This window comes from Brachionichthys hirsutus, chromosome 7 (assembly GCF_040956055.1).
Source record: "Brachionichthys hirsutus isolate HB-005 chromosome 7, CSIRO-AGI_Bhir_v1, whole genome shotgun sequence".
NCBI classification, from domain to species: domain Eukaryota; kingdom Metazoa; phylum Chordata; class Actinopteri; order Lophiiformes; family Brachionichthyidae; genus Brachionichthys; species Brachionichthys hirsutus.
In genome coordinates, this window is record NC_090903.1 from 14,618,832 (window position 1) to 14,633,563 (window position 14,732).

At 46.8% G+C, this 14,732-nt stretch overlaps 2 protein-coding genes across 2 annotated transcripts; both read right to left on the bottom strand.

Moving 5' to 3' along the window:
* Positions 1 to 2,723: 2,723 nt before the first annotated feature.
* On the bottom strand, positions 2,724 to 5,673 carry galm (galactose mutarotase). Its single transcript, XM_068741116.1, has 8 exons — positions 5,487 to 5,673; positions 5,253 to 5,407; positions 4,352 to 4,465; positions 4,036 to 4,128; positions 3,833 to 3,914; positions 3,232 to 3,382; positions 2,960 to 3,134; positions 2,724 to 2,833 (listed from the first exon to the last, which is right to left on the bottom strand). Exons 1-8 carry the CDS (start codon positions 5,671 to 5,673, stop codon positions 2,756 to 2,758), a joined length of 1,035 nt encoding a protein of 344 aa, XP_068597217.1. The 3' UTR covers positions 2,724 to 2,755.
* Positions 5,674 to 7,179: 1,506 nt separating this feature from the next.
* si:dkey-191g9.5 (rap1 GTPase-GDP dissociation stimulator 1) lies at positions 7,180 to 12,616 on the bottom strand. The gene is made up of 14 exons (XM_068741112.1): positions 12,604 to 12,616; positions 11,334 to 11,438; positions 11,147 to 11,269; positions 10,951 to 11,076; positions 10,733 to 10,861; positions 10,518 to 10,643; positions 9,901 to 10,044; positions 9,647 to 9,778; positions 9,409 to 9,543; positions 9,209 to 9,334; positions 8,228 to 8,367; positions 7,978 to 8,104; positions 7,597 to 7,725; positions 7,180 to 7,310 (listed from the first exon to the last, which is right to left on the bottom strand). Exons 1-14 carry the CDS (start codon positions 12,614 to 12,616, stop codon positions 7,180 to 7,182), a joined length of 1,686 nt encoding a protein of 561 aa, XP_068597213.1.
* Positions 12,617 to 14,732: the final 2,116 nt, after the last annotated feature.

The following is a 14,732-nucleotide window of genomic DNA, read 5'->3' on the forward strand; positions in this document are numbered from 1 at the left end:
CCGACACATGCATCTGCACTGTCCATGAAAAAAATTCCAGATTTTGCAAAAATGTTATATGAATTAGAACACTTGTATAAAAACAGGGTTTTTTTTGGACAAATTTGTCAGAAGGTTCCATTAAAACCTTATTTTGTGTGTTACTTCATGGGGCTTTAAAGGGTTAAGAAGGGCATTGATTATCAATAGCATCCTGTAAATCTGTGCAGATAAAGATAAATTAGTTTCTTACTAGATTCCATTGTTTATTGTTTTCATTTCATTTTCCCTTTAATAAAAGATAAAACAAAACACTCTTGGGTCTTTAAAAATCAAATTTGTTCCAAAATCCTACAAACTTCAAATGACACGATATCAGGATCAAACCGGCCTGACGAGCCGCCGCCGCGCTGCGTGTTTCTACTTGCACGCGTATCTCTGCGTCTCGGCGTGTGGCCGGCGTCCTGTTGCCAAACGGAATCATGCAACACGGCAGTCGTTTCCTGTTTTCACGCCGCGATTCAGATCAGCTTTCAGGCAGCTCAGCCTGTTGGACCGGACGGCTGCTGAAAGAGGAGACTGTTTCTTTCACTTATTACTTTCCAAAGGGTGTGACTCACACACCCAGATAGAAACACTCAAACAAATAAACGATGGATGGGGAGTGGAGCCGCCGATGACAGAGAACAGGCCAGCTGATGAGAATTCAGGCCTCATCTGGTCTTCCTCGACCTTTGACTGCGGTCTCAAAATGATGGACTGTCGTCCCTCATAAGAGACACATTTACACATCAGGCTTCGTTAAAACTCTGTGGAGGCTTGAGGCCTTTCTTTTGGGGGGGGGGGCCCTGAAGTTCGGGGACGCTGCTCTGTGGAGCAGATGTTACATTTCACCGCCGTCTCTGGACAGCGATGAGGTGGCGTCTTCTTTCTTTTTTTATACATACACGGCACATGTTGGATTTTCTGCTTAACTAAGAACCCATCATAATAATCAAATACAGTATATTTCGTTCCTCTGTCATCCTCGGCGTCCCTTAAAGGCATTGATATCCAATCACATGCATTGTCTATGCATCTTTATCTATTATTGAAAGAACGATATCAATCTCGATACTTTTTTAATGTAACGGACAACAGAATTGTGTCGTTTGTGTTCATTCCTGCACAGATCAACGCTTCCTCTGCTCCAGCTGAGCTAAAAGTCGGGTGCTCCCTCCCACCCAGCCACTCATCCGTCTCTTCTCTCTCTCTCCATTCCTCACCCTCTCTTTTCCGTGTTTGAGCAGCAGTAAAAAATGATCACATCCCGCGTTTGATGCAGTTTTCCCATTTTTTCTCTCTGCGGCACGTCAGCATTGCATTTCCCGCCTATCCTAAACCTCTGAGTGATGGATATGAGATTGCCATGGCAACGCATCCAGTCTCTCTCAGCAGAGCAGCGTGATGTCCTCTCACCCAAGCCTGCCTCCTCACCTAATGTTCCAGAAATAGTGCATGCCTCTTGGAAAGGATCGCTCCCACAATGCAAAGTTGCATCACGTGAATGTCTTGCCACTCCATGTTGGCACAAACTGACTTGAATCAATCAATATAGCAGAACATAGAATGGCAATAATTACCAGCTTGAGTGAGTAAGCTCTTTATTACTTTCTTCCTTCATGTAAGAATAAATTGTCTCAGAATAATAAATCAGATCAGAACAAGAGCGTTCCGAAACCGCAGCCCTCCACCGAGAGGAGGCATTCCCTCCAGGGGGCTCCTTCTCCGGAAAGACACATTCCGGGTCCATTGTGATTCCATTACACCCTTTAACCGTGAAAACACACATCAACAAGAGAAGACCCGTCAATCACTTGTTCCCGTCCCCGATTGGCTCCATGCAAAGCTCGTGTTTTGAAATGAACGGCCTCCCCCTCAGAGAAAATATTCCATCTCTCTCATTCCCAAGCGTTGTTGAGTGGAAATCCATGGAATGTTCAGACTCCCGACGGACCAATCGTCAATAAAAGATTTCTTTGCTCAGGTGAACTGTTTATTCATCGAAAGGCCTTCTGCAGGTAATATTCTATAAGCGTGTGCTAAATGCTAAGCATTAGGAACCGATTTTTCCCTTTGTTTTAACAGCGAGAGAGAAATGTACACAATCCCATCGCTGGCCGGTCGGGATATGATCCATACCCTGCGGCCTCAAGGAACGCCCAACCGAACTGGAATGTGTGCAGAAATAAGTCGTTTGGCTCACAAAGGACGCCGACTTGCCCCCCCCCCCCCCCCACAGCTGGTGGATATTGATGCAAGATGCAACTCTCACACTGGCTGAATTTAGAGAACGAAAACTCGGCGCCATTCTGTTTGGCGCCGCGATATGAAATATCTGGGTTTGGGGTTGGAGGGGGTACGACCGCTCAAAAGATGCGGTCGCTGTAATGTGGAAGTGACATAAGCGACCGTCTGTCCACTCTTGATTTAATATCTGTTAACGCCGTTTACTTCTAGCACGGCATGTGAAATCACTTTTTTCTGCTCGTCCCTAAATCCCGTCTCTCCCTTCGTGTGAATCCGCCGCATTCCCTGATTGGAGCCACGCAGATTTGACTGATTTAGCGCCCAGGCGGTTTGCTCTGTTGGCTTCCCTGGGGTACCGGTATATACGAGGGCAGTAAGGGAAGGCAGTAGTGGCCTCAGGGAACGTGGAGACGAACGGGAAATCGATTTAAATCACTTCAGAGATCTACTGATCAGCTTTTCTTTCTTCCTGTCGGCTGAAATCGGATCAGACGGTGGTGAAGGTGAACCGAGTCACGTGTCGGTATTCTTCACCGGGACGGAGGAGACAGTCAGGGAAGGAAGGCTGAAAACAAAAACACAGGACACAAATAAAAACATTATTAAATAATTAGTGACTCTCCTCAACAGTTGGTATCCACGCAACAACGCTGTATTATTTTATTCATCATCATCATCATCATTATTATACCTGGTTGACGGCATCAGGCCAATTTTGTGTCTCCAGACAGAAGGAGCTGTGCTTCCTGTATTTAACTCCGCCCTTTCCTGTCATGGAGCCATCCAGGAAGTTGGCCGTGTAAAACTGGACCCCTGGTTGGCTGGTAGAGATTGCCAGGACACGCCCACTGGCTTGATGACACACCCTGAGAGGAAGAAAGACGTTTTCCTGCCAGAATATTTTAACAATGCTGTGTGTGCGTGTGTGTGTGTGTGTGTGCGTGCGTGTGTGCGTGCGCGCACCTGGCAGTGTGCCTCTCCTTCCAGGTGTCTCCAGGTGAAGACAGGCAGAAGTTGTGGTCAAAGCCCAGACCTGGGACTTCGTTAAGCCGAGGGCCAATCAGAACGGGTGTTCTAAGGTCAAAGGGCGTTCCTTCCACTCCTCTGATCTCTCCTGCAGATAATTAAGTCATTGATTGGTGACACCAAATGGAAGTTTCTCTCTCTGGAGAAAGAGAAAGGAAGAAAAGTCACGCGAGGAAACGGTCAGAAGAACCGTTCACGGGAAATGCAGGGTTTTAAAATGTGTTGCTTTTCTCACGCCTACAAAAATATATTAAAAAAGATGACCTTGTTATTTAATTTACCGCCTTGAAGTTTGAAGCAGCTTACAGCGCCGCCTGCTGTTTTCCAGACATTATTTTTCCTGCATGGCAAAGGTTTATATTGATTTCTGAAGGATGACGTGATTTGTGATGTAAAATGAATAAAACACGTTTTAGCAGCTCCATATAAATAAAAAAAAAAAACAATCCGGCGTTTCCAGCTCCGTAAGAACTCGAGTTCCCCGGCATCTTCAGTCGTTTAAGGCCTCACTTTGACAGATCTGATAAAAATGTGTTACCTGTAGGAATGGATGTGTCGTCCACAGGCAGGTAGGACTGGGCATTAATAGACACCTGATGGTCATAGATGTCCACTGCGTCCTACACACACACAAAAAGAAATTTTGACAAACGGTTTCATTTCTCAGGTAATAACTTGCGGATGTTGAACCATCCCACCTCAGTGTGTGTGTGTCCTGCTTTATTTCTTCCTGTGACTTACCTGTCCGGCCAGGTTGAAGTAGGCGTGGTTGGCGAGGTTGATGGGGGTGGTTCTGTCAGACCGGGCCCGGTACTCAGCAGTGAGTGTTTCCCCCTGGACACATAATGTTATTCTTACTGGACTGACATCGCACAGATAAATAGCTCATTTGGAAACAAAGGAAGCTTTCGTTATATCTACCCCCCCCCCCTCTTATTTCTAACGTCCAACGTCTTTTAACTTCTCACTTGATGGGTAAAACTACTTTATAAGAATGAAGCTGTTTATTTTCTCCACAGATTCAGTGTTTTTTTTCTTGTTTTGTTTTTGCGTTTACCTGTAGTGTGTAGGAGACAGAGGCACGAACCTCCCCGGGATAACCCTGGTCTCCACCTGGACTTGTGAGACTCAGATCTACGCCTCCTTCAGCTGCTCGAGCAAACCAGATGGCCTGAAGAGACAAACGCGTGCACTTGTAGAGCTTTAAAATTAAAAAAACAGGTTCCTTTGAATGCATTATGTTCCTCAGAATAAAAAAATATATAGGCATGCGTTAACATACGTCTGACCTACATGGCTTACACATAAGTGGCTAAATAAAAATAAACATTTTAATGCAGCAGGTGTCGGGGAAAGCTCATTAACTTGCGAAACATATTGATAAATAATAATAATAATAATTTGCTGCAATCGTTTAATATTTTGCACTGCAGAGTTTTTGTTGATTTAATGTTGATCTGTTTTTACAGGAGCGACGTCACGACGCCCTAACGTGGATGGGTGCAGGTAAGGAAACTGGGACCTCTAGCGGCAAAGGTCGGTACTACACCCGGAACCAAGAACCACAAAGTCCTGGTCTGATGCTCGAACGATAACGCCTGTGTAAACCTACATACCCAAAAAGAGTACACACAGAAAACTGCTTGTGTCAAGTAGATACTTTCATTTATTTTTGGTAAAACGTGCGTATTTAGTATGAAATGTGACATTTCTTTACTGATTTTTACTCAAGGAACAAGAAGATAAATGTAAATTAAATGTACTGTTATATTTGGGTGCGTCTTCTATTTTTACCGAGGACTGGGATGTGTTTCTTTTGTGTTTTACTATTTTAGTTTCCCATATTAGTTTCCTTTCTCTTCCATTCTATATTTTTCTGGAATCAACAGTGCAACATGTTTTAGACATGTACAAAAGGAAAAGCAGTATTTAACTAACACGTACTTACTCAGCCTCACCTTATTGAAGCCCCGCACGCCTCCATGCAGGGCATTAGGCCCGTTGTTGACATCCAGTTTGTACTCTTTTCCCTCCACGACGAAGCGACCCTTCGCGATCCTGTTGGCCACGCGCCCGACCGTGGCGCCCTGATACCGCGTGTCAGACAGATAACCTGACGACATCGTTGAATGTTTTATTGAAGTCGGTGCGTGGAATATGCTCAAGCACAGGAGAGGACTTTCTCTTCCTACCTCGTAGGTCATCGAAGCCCTGAACCACATCTGCCCTCTGACCGTCCTTCCCGCCGCAGGACACGGACCTGATGATGGCGCCCAGGGTGAGAACCTCCACCCGCACCTGGGGGGACTGCAGGACCCACAGGTCCACGCCGCCCCGGCCGGGCACCTCTCCCCATCGCTGATGGCTTACGGCGGTCATCTTGACCTTAAAATAAACACAGCAGAACGGGACACGTCAAATGTCCGCTTCACGGGTTCTGTTTCGGCTTTTCTTGTTCAACCTAAATCTCTGGATCCGTTTGCTTCCGACTGAGCAGACCGGAAGCGGCGTGTTCAGACTCGTGATGGTCCATTTAGAGCTGAGGCTGAAGCGTGTGTGTGGAATAAACAAACAAAATCAACACTCTGCTTCAGAAGCACTGTGTCAAAGCTTGATTCGTTTGCCCAGAGTCATGTGATTAATGACGTCAGAGGCTTCACTGGTTCGGTTACTGACCCAATGCTTCATGTGGAAGTGAATCATTGACGTGAGTTAGGGGGTGTTGTTGTGTTTTTTTTTTATCTATTATGTTTGCAAACATCACGAAAACACAGGCTGTATAAAGATAGATCACACCATTGCATATGTGTAAACATAGAAATTATTTATCCATTAAAAATAAACGATTATCTTTTCACCCCCCCCCCCAAAAAAAAATCGAGGATTTCCCCACGTCACCTGTCAACACAGCCGTGAACGCAGCTGCACACAAATGCTACCAACTTTAGGAAAAGATTAGCATCCACATGCTAATTAGCCGCTAACGCTTAAAAATCAATCAACATATATAACGAATCGATACTTAGATGTAACGGCACGGCTGCGAAAAGAAAAGAAAAATCCCAATTTGAGCCTCCAAAGTAAAATACTGTACACGGGAACACTTCCTGTTTACGGCTTCTTCTTCTTCTTCGTCTGCTTTTTTTGTCTTCTTCGTTGTGTTTAAGAAGATGGTAAACAACGGTGTGACGCGTTTACTGCCCCAACTGGTCATGGATAAAAATCTATTTTTGCTTGATCGTGTAAGAAATGTGCGAAATTAATTTCATCATGTCAGTATAGTGAAGAATAGCAAAGATAAAATACACTTATTAGACACTCGTCGAGGGGTTCATAGGTTTATTACACTCTCTCTAGAACATCAGTCAGAAAATGTCACTGAAAAATAAAAAGATTTATATTTATATATATATATGTAATATATATTTAACCGTCTGTATACGTATACGTATGAGTAACTGCTGCTTCATATCCAGTTAAATACTTTACGTTGTATAGAACACACATGCTCATGTTCCCTATGATGACCTATCTTTAATTGCACATTGAATTGCTTAGAACACTTGTCTCAGAGTTATAGCTCACCGTATGTACAAATTATTGCGCTTCCTTAAGTTTTGTCTCTCAGACAGGAAACTGATTAAATGAACCGGCCTGGTTTGAATGACTTCATATTCGTTCCCCGTACGAAGGAACACACTTTCTCTCCGTAAGGCTTCAACGGCTGACACTCCGTTCTTTCCTTCTGTGAACGCCGGGGGCCGCTGGGAGCTCCCATTGGGGACACAGTCTTTAATTTTTAATTCTTGCCACAGAAAATAAATATTTATCAATATTTGTGCAGTGAGATCTTTTAACTGAAGGTTTGCACCCATCCATGCTAGTTTAGCTGGCGTCTCCCCCCAGAATGGCCAGGATGGAGCTGGCCTGAGAGGAGATCTTGCTGCTGCTGTGTTCCCTCAGTTTACTGAGGCTTTCCTTTATATTCACGGAGGTCAGCTCGTCCTTCATCACACCTAGAGAGGATGAGGATGGGTGGAAGAGGTCAGAGTATGCTTGGAACGACATCCAATGAGCCTGTAGTCAGGCTGTTAAACCCTCAGACGGTTAAATGTGATGTTTTGGTCATTAACTCTGAGATAAAACAATGTGCGGCGTGATTTAAATGTTGCTGGAATCTGGACAACATCCATATAAGGACATAAAGCTAAAATGAAGTTCAAAAATAAGTCTCCAAGGCGCAACATTCTAGTTAGGTCTCAACCTAACTGCGTGCTTTGTGTCATAAAGTCAAACACCTACTGGAGTTTGCCAGACTGCAGATGAGCCCCAAAGCGCTGAACTTGACCTCCACTGCGCCCACAGGGTCCTCCAGCATCTTCTTCAGCATGGGCAGCAGCTCCGCCTCTCGAAGCGGGTCCTTCATGGACTCTGTGGTGGAGACAAGCACAGTCGCACAGGAACGTAGAGGCGGACAACATGTATGCACGTGTTGGGAAAACACTGTTATTCATACGGATATTCAATCACTTCCTGTCTGATCTGGGTATTGGAAACAGCTGATCGATAGTAGAGTTTTACCAATTAACAAGAAACACTTACGATTATGTGCTCGATGGATTCATGATAATAAGCCAAAGGTCATCATTTGTCAAATAGCATAACCTCTGGAAATTGCCTTACCAATGTCGATGGCCGTTGCTATCGCCAGAGCAACCAGGGCTTCGTTCTGCATGATGACGTGCTCGCTCGTTGCCATGGAGATGAGATGCTGAACACCAGCCGCTTTGGCCACAGCGCCGACGACTTCCTGTAAATGATGGGAATATCGTGAAGTTCAACTTCAACAGGTCAGGCAAAGTTAGAGGAATGCTAACTTATGCTAACTCATGCTAACGCATGCGAAGTCCCAGATGAGAGCGAACAGACTCACGGGGCTGCGGCTGTGTCTGATGAGGGCAGCCAACAAGCGGCTGGCTTCCCCCCTGACTCCCGCGTGGTCTTTGGCTTCGCACCACTCCATGATCCGGGCCAGCAGCACAGCGTCCCTCCCCAGCACCAAGGCTGCCCTCTCTGGGGACGGTGGGGGGGGGGTAAGAGAGAAGGCATCAAATCAAAATATTTCCATCTGATTGGATGGGAAACACTGGAATGATGGAAAGAGGAACCCTCTAGGAACTCCGTGGGAATTGTTAGGGTCGTACAGGTGGAATATAAACAAAAGATAAATGTAAAATAATCCTTTCAGCAGATGGGTGGGCTCCGAGAAACAAAGAAACCGGCAAGGCTTCCCGAATGGCTCCAAAAAGCAGACCCTCGAGCAACAAATTCTCATGTTCTGGGGAGCTAAAGGCATGAAGGAGTACAACGGAGCGTGTCTTCTGACATGAATGTGCCGATTCAAAAAGGAGTTTCATCAAAATTCAAAATCCTGATCTCAACCAAATGGATTGAAAAAGTGAATGTTGTTATTTTTGCGAGATATTTCTGCAGGTGGAGCTTCTTCCTCGACAGCTGGACAAGCTGGGGACTGGTTGTAAATAAAAACAACAACAACTGCGATTGGACAGAACACGATTCCATATGTCTCACGAATCAGTCCACGTCTCCAGAAGCTGAGATACCAAATAAATGGTTGGAGATCCGGCTACAGAGAAGAGTTCAACCTCAAAACTAATAATAATGTCTTTCACATCCGAGATGGATTCCCCCCCCCCCCCCGTACGACCACGTGTCGCCGTTTAATCGTCAATGATTCGCTGTTTTTATGTTTCAAACATCGATTTCTGTTAGTCTGTTCTGCAGAACTGCCCTTTAAATCTACGTGGACGCTTCACCTTTGGCCGGACTGAAGCTCCGATCGGAGCCATCCAATCAGAGACTACTATCCGCCGCCGCCGCCGCCGCCGCTCACCTTGCCCGTCCACCATCATGCGGAGCGTGCCGAGCAGCTTGAACTGAACCGGCGGCATGTCGGAGCGCAGCAGGCCTTTGATCCGCTCCGTCACTCCGTCCTCCAGCATCCGGACCTTGTTGGTCTCTGGGAGACACAAATCAGAGGGACGTCCGCGTCTCATCGGCGTATTGAAATGGAGCCCCGGTCTCGATCCGTACCGGGGATGGCCAGGTTTCTGAGCGCGCTCAGTCCGGCGTGTTGGACGGACACATCCCCTTCGTCGACGTGCTGCTCCAACAAGGCCAGGATGTGAGGAACCACGCCGAGGTCCAGCATCTTCACGCAGTTGCTGTCTGACAGACATAGAGGCCGATCGTTCAAATCCCAGGTTGCCGGAGTGACATTAAACATTAAACGGTGTTCAGTGTTTGTCCGCCGGAATCGTTGACGTCTCACCGTTCCTGGCGAAGTTGGCGATGGCCAGCGCTCCAGACAGCTGCAGCTGAGCGTTGGAGCTCTGCAGCCAGGAGAGCACGTCCCGGTAGACCACGCCCGACCCCTCGCCGAAACACTGCTGCATGGACTCGTCTGTAGCGCAACCAGATCATTACTTCCTCCCACCTCTCCGTCCCCACGCATGTGACGGCGTCATGATGAGCGTTAATTATAGTGCATTTGCCCCACGCACGGAAACGTTTTGCCTCAATTACCTCCGAGGAGCAGCGACACGATGAGGTTTGAAGCGATTTTGATGCTGCACAGGTCATGGGGGTCGGAGCCCCCCTGGAGGCCCCAAATCATCTTAGACAAAGCCTCTGGGACTCCGGATTCTGCGAATTGTAGCTTCAACGCATCTAGAGGTGGATCGGACAAAGTTTCTCGATTCATTTTACCGCGATTATCATTGCCTTAAAGCAGGGGTGGGCAAACTTTTTTTACTCGCGGGCCACAATGGGCTCTAAAATTTGACAGAGGGGCCGGGCCAGGAACAGATGGATGGAGTGTTTATGTGAACTAATATAAAGGACATGTAAAAGCTATGACATGAAAGGATTTGGCCTTTTACAGGTAGCATTACAGGGAAAAAGGTAAAATGAATGAGGTTTATAGTTAAATACAATTTTATGATATAATTTGGACAAGTTCGGCGGGCCGTATTATCAAGCCTAACGGGCCGCATGTGGCCCCCGGGCCTTAGTTTGCCCATGTCTGCCTTAAAGTCAACACAGAACGTAACCACAGAAGAGAAGACACCAGCAACGACTTTAGAGTTCATGGCATTGATGATGTCATCAGCCCTGATTGTCTCCGCCCCTTCTGCGCTCACCACTCTCGCCCAGCGAGCCCAGTATTTCCAGAATGACGTGACGGCGTTCTGCATCAGGCGCCCGTTTCAGCTGGAAGGTCAGCACGTCTGCGACGCCCTGCTTCGCCAGAGCGCCGCGAGCAGAGTCTAAACAAGTGAAAGCCCGTGATGAAACGAAACACGGAATGGCATCAGTTCATCGAGAATGAATAATAATCCCTGGAACAAACCGTTACCCAAGTCGGCCAGGTTGCAGAGGGCCAGCAGGCAGACGTTGATCAGGGGGTCGTTCTCCGGATGGTCCCGTATTATGGACACCAGCCTGGGGATGACTCCGCTCTGGACTAACTGGTCCTGCTGGTACGCTGACGGAAACAACAACATTCATTTGTTTTTAAGGATATATTGAATCTGTGTTCGAGTGCTGGTCGATGAAGAGCCAAGCTGAACTCACAGTTGTCGAAGCAGATGCGACCGATGGCCCTGCCGGTGTTCAGCAGCATCTCCTGGTCGCCACTGTTCAGGTGAGGAACCAGGACCTTCACCAGACCCGCCTCAATACAGGGCTCCCTGGCCGCAGCTGTGGAGAGATGGACGGGTGCATGGATGGATGGATAGCTAGACAGAAAGACACCTGGACAGACGCCTACCATCCCGGGCCAACTCTGCCACCACCAGGGCCACCTGGCAGCTCAGGCTGCTCTTCCCCCTCAGGGCCTGGGCCAGCGTTGGAAGAATCCCACTCCTGGCGACCTCCACAGCAGCATCTTTCTCTATGGGCCGAGAGCGGACCAGTTAAAGTTAGAAGAGTGTTCAGCGGTGCTTCACAGGACTTACTCTTGTCCAGCAGAGCGGCCAGCACTGCGTCCAAATGAGGCTTGAGCTCCTCCTCGAGCAGCTCTGTGGTCACGCTGATGGCCTTCAGCGCCTCGCTCAAGGAGTCTGCAACGGCCAATGAAAGGCCAGAATACGTCAAGAAGTCTTCCTCATTCTCACTAAAGTAAGTCAACAACAAAAACCATGATTTACAGTCTTCCTCTATGAAAGCATACTGAAATCTTTCATTCTCGTTGATACACATTCACCCCGCCAACCAACCAGACAACACAGGTAGAACACAGATAGAACACAGGCAGAACACAGGCAGAACACAGGTAGAACACAGGCAGAACACAGGCAGAACAAAGGTAGAACAAAGGTAGAACACAGGCAGAACAAAGGTAGAACAAAGGTAGAACACAGGTAGAACACAGGTAGAACACAGGTAGAACACAGGTAGAACACAGGCAGAACAAAGGTAGAACACAGATAGAACACAGGCAGAACACAGGTAGAACACAGGCAGAACACAGATAGAACACAGGCAGAACACAGGTAGAACACAGGTAGAACACAGGCAGAACACAGGTAGAACACAGGTAGAACACAGGTAGAACACAGGCAGAACAAAGGTAGAACACAGATAGAACACAGGTATAGAACACAGGTAGAACACAGGTATAGAACACAGGTAGAACACAGGTAGAACACAGGCAGAACAAAGGTAGAACACAGATAGAACACAGGTAGAACACAGGTAGAACACAGGTATAGAACACAGGTAGAACACAGGTAGAACACAGGTAGAACACAGGCAGAACACAGGCAGAACACAGGTAGAACACAGGTATAGAACACAGGGCAGTGAGGAGAGGCCTGCAGGCGGTAATCACCTCAGCTAATCCCTTGTAGGTTGAATGAAAATAACCTCGACCTGATAACAAACAACTCATCTATCTATCTATCTATCTATCTATCTATCTATCTATCTATCTATCTATCTATCTATCTATCTATCTATCTATCTATCTATCTATCTATCTATCTATCTATCTATCTATCTATCTATCTATCTATCTATCTATCTATCTATCTATCTATCTATCTATCTATCTATCTATCTATCTATCTATCTATCTATCTATCTATCTATCTATCATCTATCTATCTATCTATCTTTCCCTGACGAGGATGCCAACCACAAACGGATTAAAATGTGAAGCCATATCTACACACACGCTCACACATGCACACAAGGGGAGGGGACGTTAGAGCCGTAGTTACTCACCAGTGTCTGTCATGGCTGCTGGTCGGCAGGCTAAGGGTGTGTGTGTGTGTGTGTGTGTGTGTGTGTGTGTGCACCCTGTCCTGTTACGGTCAGGTATACCCAAATGTATACCCTCTGTCTGCCTCTATACCTTCTCCTCACTCTCTCCCCCTCGATCCCATTACACAACTCGCCCTCCTTCCTTCTCTCCAAGTATAAATCTCTCTCTCTCTCTCTCTCCATCCTCCCTGCCCCCACTGCGCATGCGTTCTCTCCCTGCTCATATACTCTCTCTTTCTCCTTCTTCCTCTCCCTCTTTCTACACAAATTAATTTAGGTTTTACCATGAGGACAAGAACACACATTCTACTGTGTGTGTGTTTATTTATTACTGTGGATTTACAGCCATCTTTTCCTTAAACTGTGAAACTAATGACTATAATGCTCTCATTTTAACATTTTTAGTTTAATATTTGCAGGCAGGTACATGATGGCATTGAAATGCAAACAAATGCTAATTAGGAGTGTCGTTTATCCACTCAGGATACGGGAATATATCTTTTTTTGACTCGCGATATTTGAATATATGTAATATTGATACTGCACAGCTGCAAGAGAAGCTATTACACAGGATGAACATGAATGATTGCAGAAAAACACATGAGTGGGCCGTTTTTCTCTCATCTCCTTTAAATTCTCCGTCCTCCCCTCTTCCTCCTCTCTATCTCTACGCCAGTCAGTTGCTCTGTGTCCCTCAGGCGCTTCCTGCTTTCCTCCCCGCCACCCTAATGCTGTCTAAATCTGGCCGAAGCTCATCAGTAGATTACCAGCTGCAGGAGGAGGAGGAGGAAGAAGAAGAAGAAGAACAGCAACAACAACAACAAGAAAGAAGATGAGTTGCACGTGTGATAGAGAATGATGGCTATAAATGTAAAGAACATGTGTAGACAACTCTTCTCAGAATGACGTCACAGCATTGACGTCACTGCTTTTGTGAATCAACAGGATTGTGTGAATAATCTTTCTGTTTATTGCTGCTATAACATCAGCTGACCACTAGATGTCACCGGTGGGCTCTTTAGTTGGGGCGTCATCCGCCCATCTCTCCGGGCCTGGCCTTTGCATGCAGATCTGCAGAGGGCTCTGGAGACAAACGGAACAGAAGGGGTCAAAGTTCATGCCACAGCCGGAGAGGCCGAGAAGTTGAAAGGCATTCCTTCCTTCCTCCGGCTTTTCCCCAACACCGAACGGATCCTGATCCAGAGGAGCAGAGCGAACATCCGATGAACCGCCTGTTGAAGGAACTGAGGAGGAACAGCATAAATTAATTCAATAAAATAAATCATAAATCAACACGATCAGTATATTAATGATTCATTCCGATTTCACTGAGTGCAGCAGCGAGGGAACTACGTCTCTGCACCCGAGTCCAAGGTGTAAAGACGTTCCACACACACCGAACCAACACTGAAGTGGGGGTTCAGTCCTCGTGAAGCCACACAAAAGAGACTCGAAGGCTGCGTCTGGTGTTTGAGTTGCGCTTCAGAGGTTGTGAAGGTCAAACGCAGCCCCCCCCCCCCCCCCCCCGGCGCTGTCGCGCATCCCAGGTGCCAGGACAGACAGCTATAGGTGGTCTCCAACACGTATCCTCCAGGTGAGGAACGTGCAGAGACACAGAGAATACCTCGAGTCTTCCGGGCAGACAGTGGCAGGAATGCATCACTCAAGGACACGAAAGTTTCGCAACATTAAACATTCATATTTTAATTTAAAAGATGGCTTCTGGCCCAGTTTATGTCGAAGCCAGTGGGATGGTACAGACACAGATTCTGACGGCCCAGATGACCGAGGCTTAATTTCAGGTCGTTAGTTTGGTCAGAAAACTACTGAACAGACGGCGTTAACTTTGGTCCTGGTATCCTGATAAAGGAACACTTCGCCCACTTGTGATCAGTTCACTCGGGGTGAATCCCTTAATACCAGGTCTGAACAGGTTGAGGAGCTAAGAGAGACCTCGCACGCATTCGCTTTCTCGTCTAACTCCAGGAATTGGGTGTGAATCATCATCGGTTTCACGCACTTAATGCTCCCGACACCAGGAAGGTGCGGCTTCAGATGCTGTTCAATTCCACAGCAAGAGTTTCTGATGG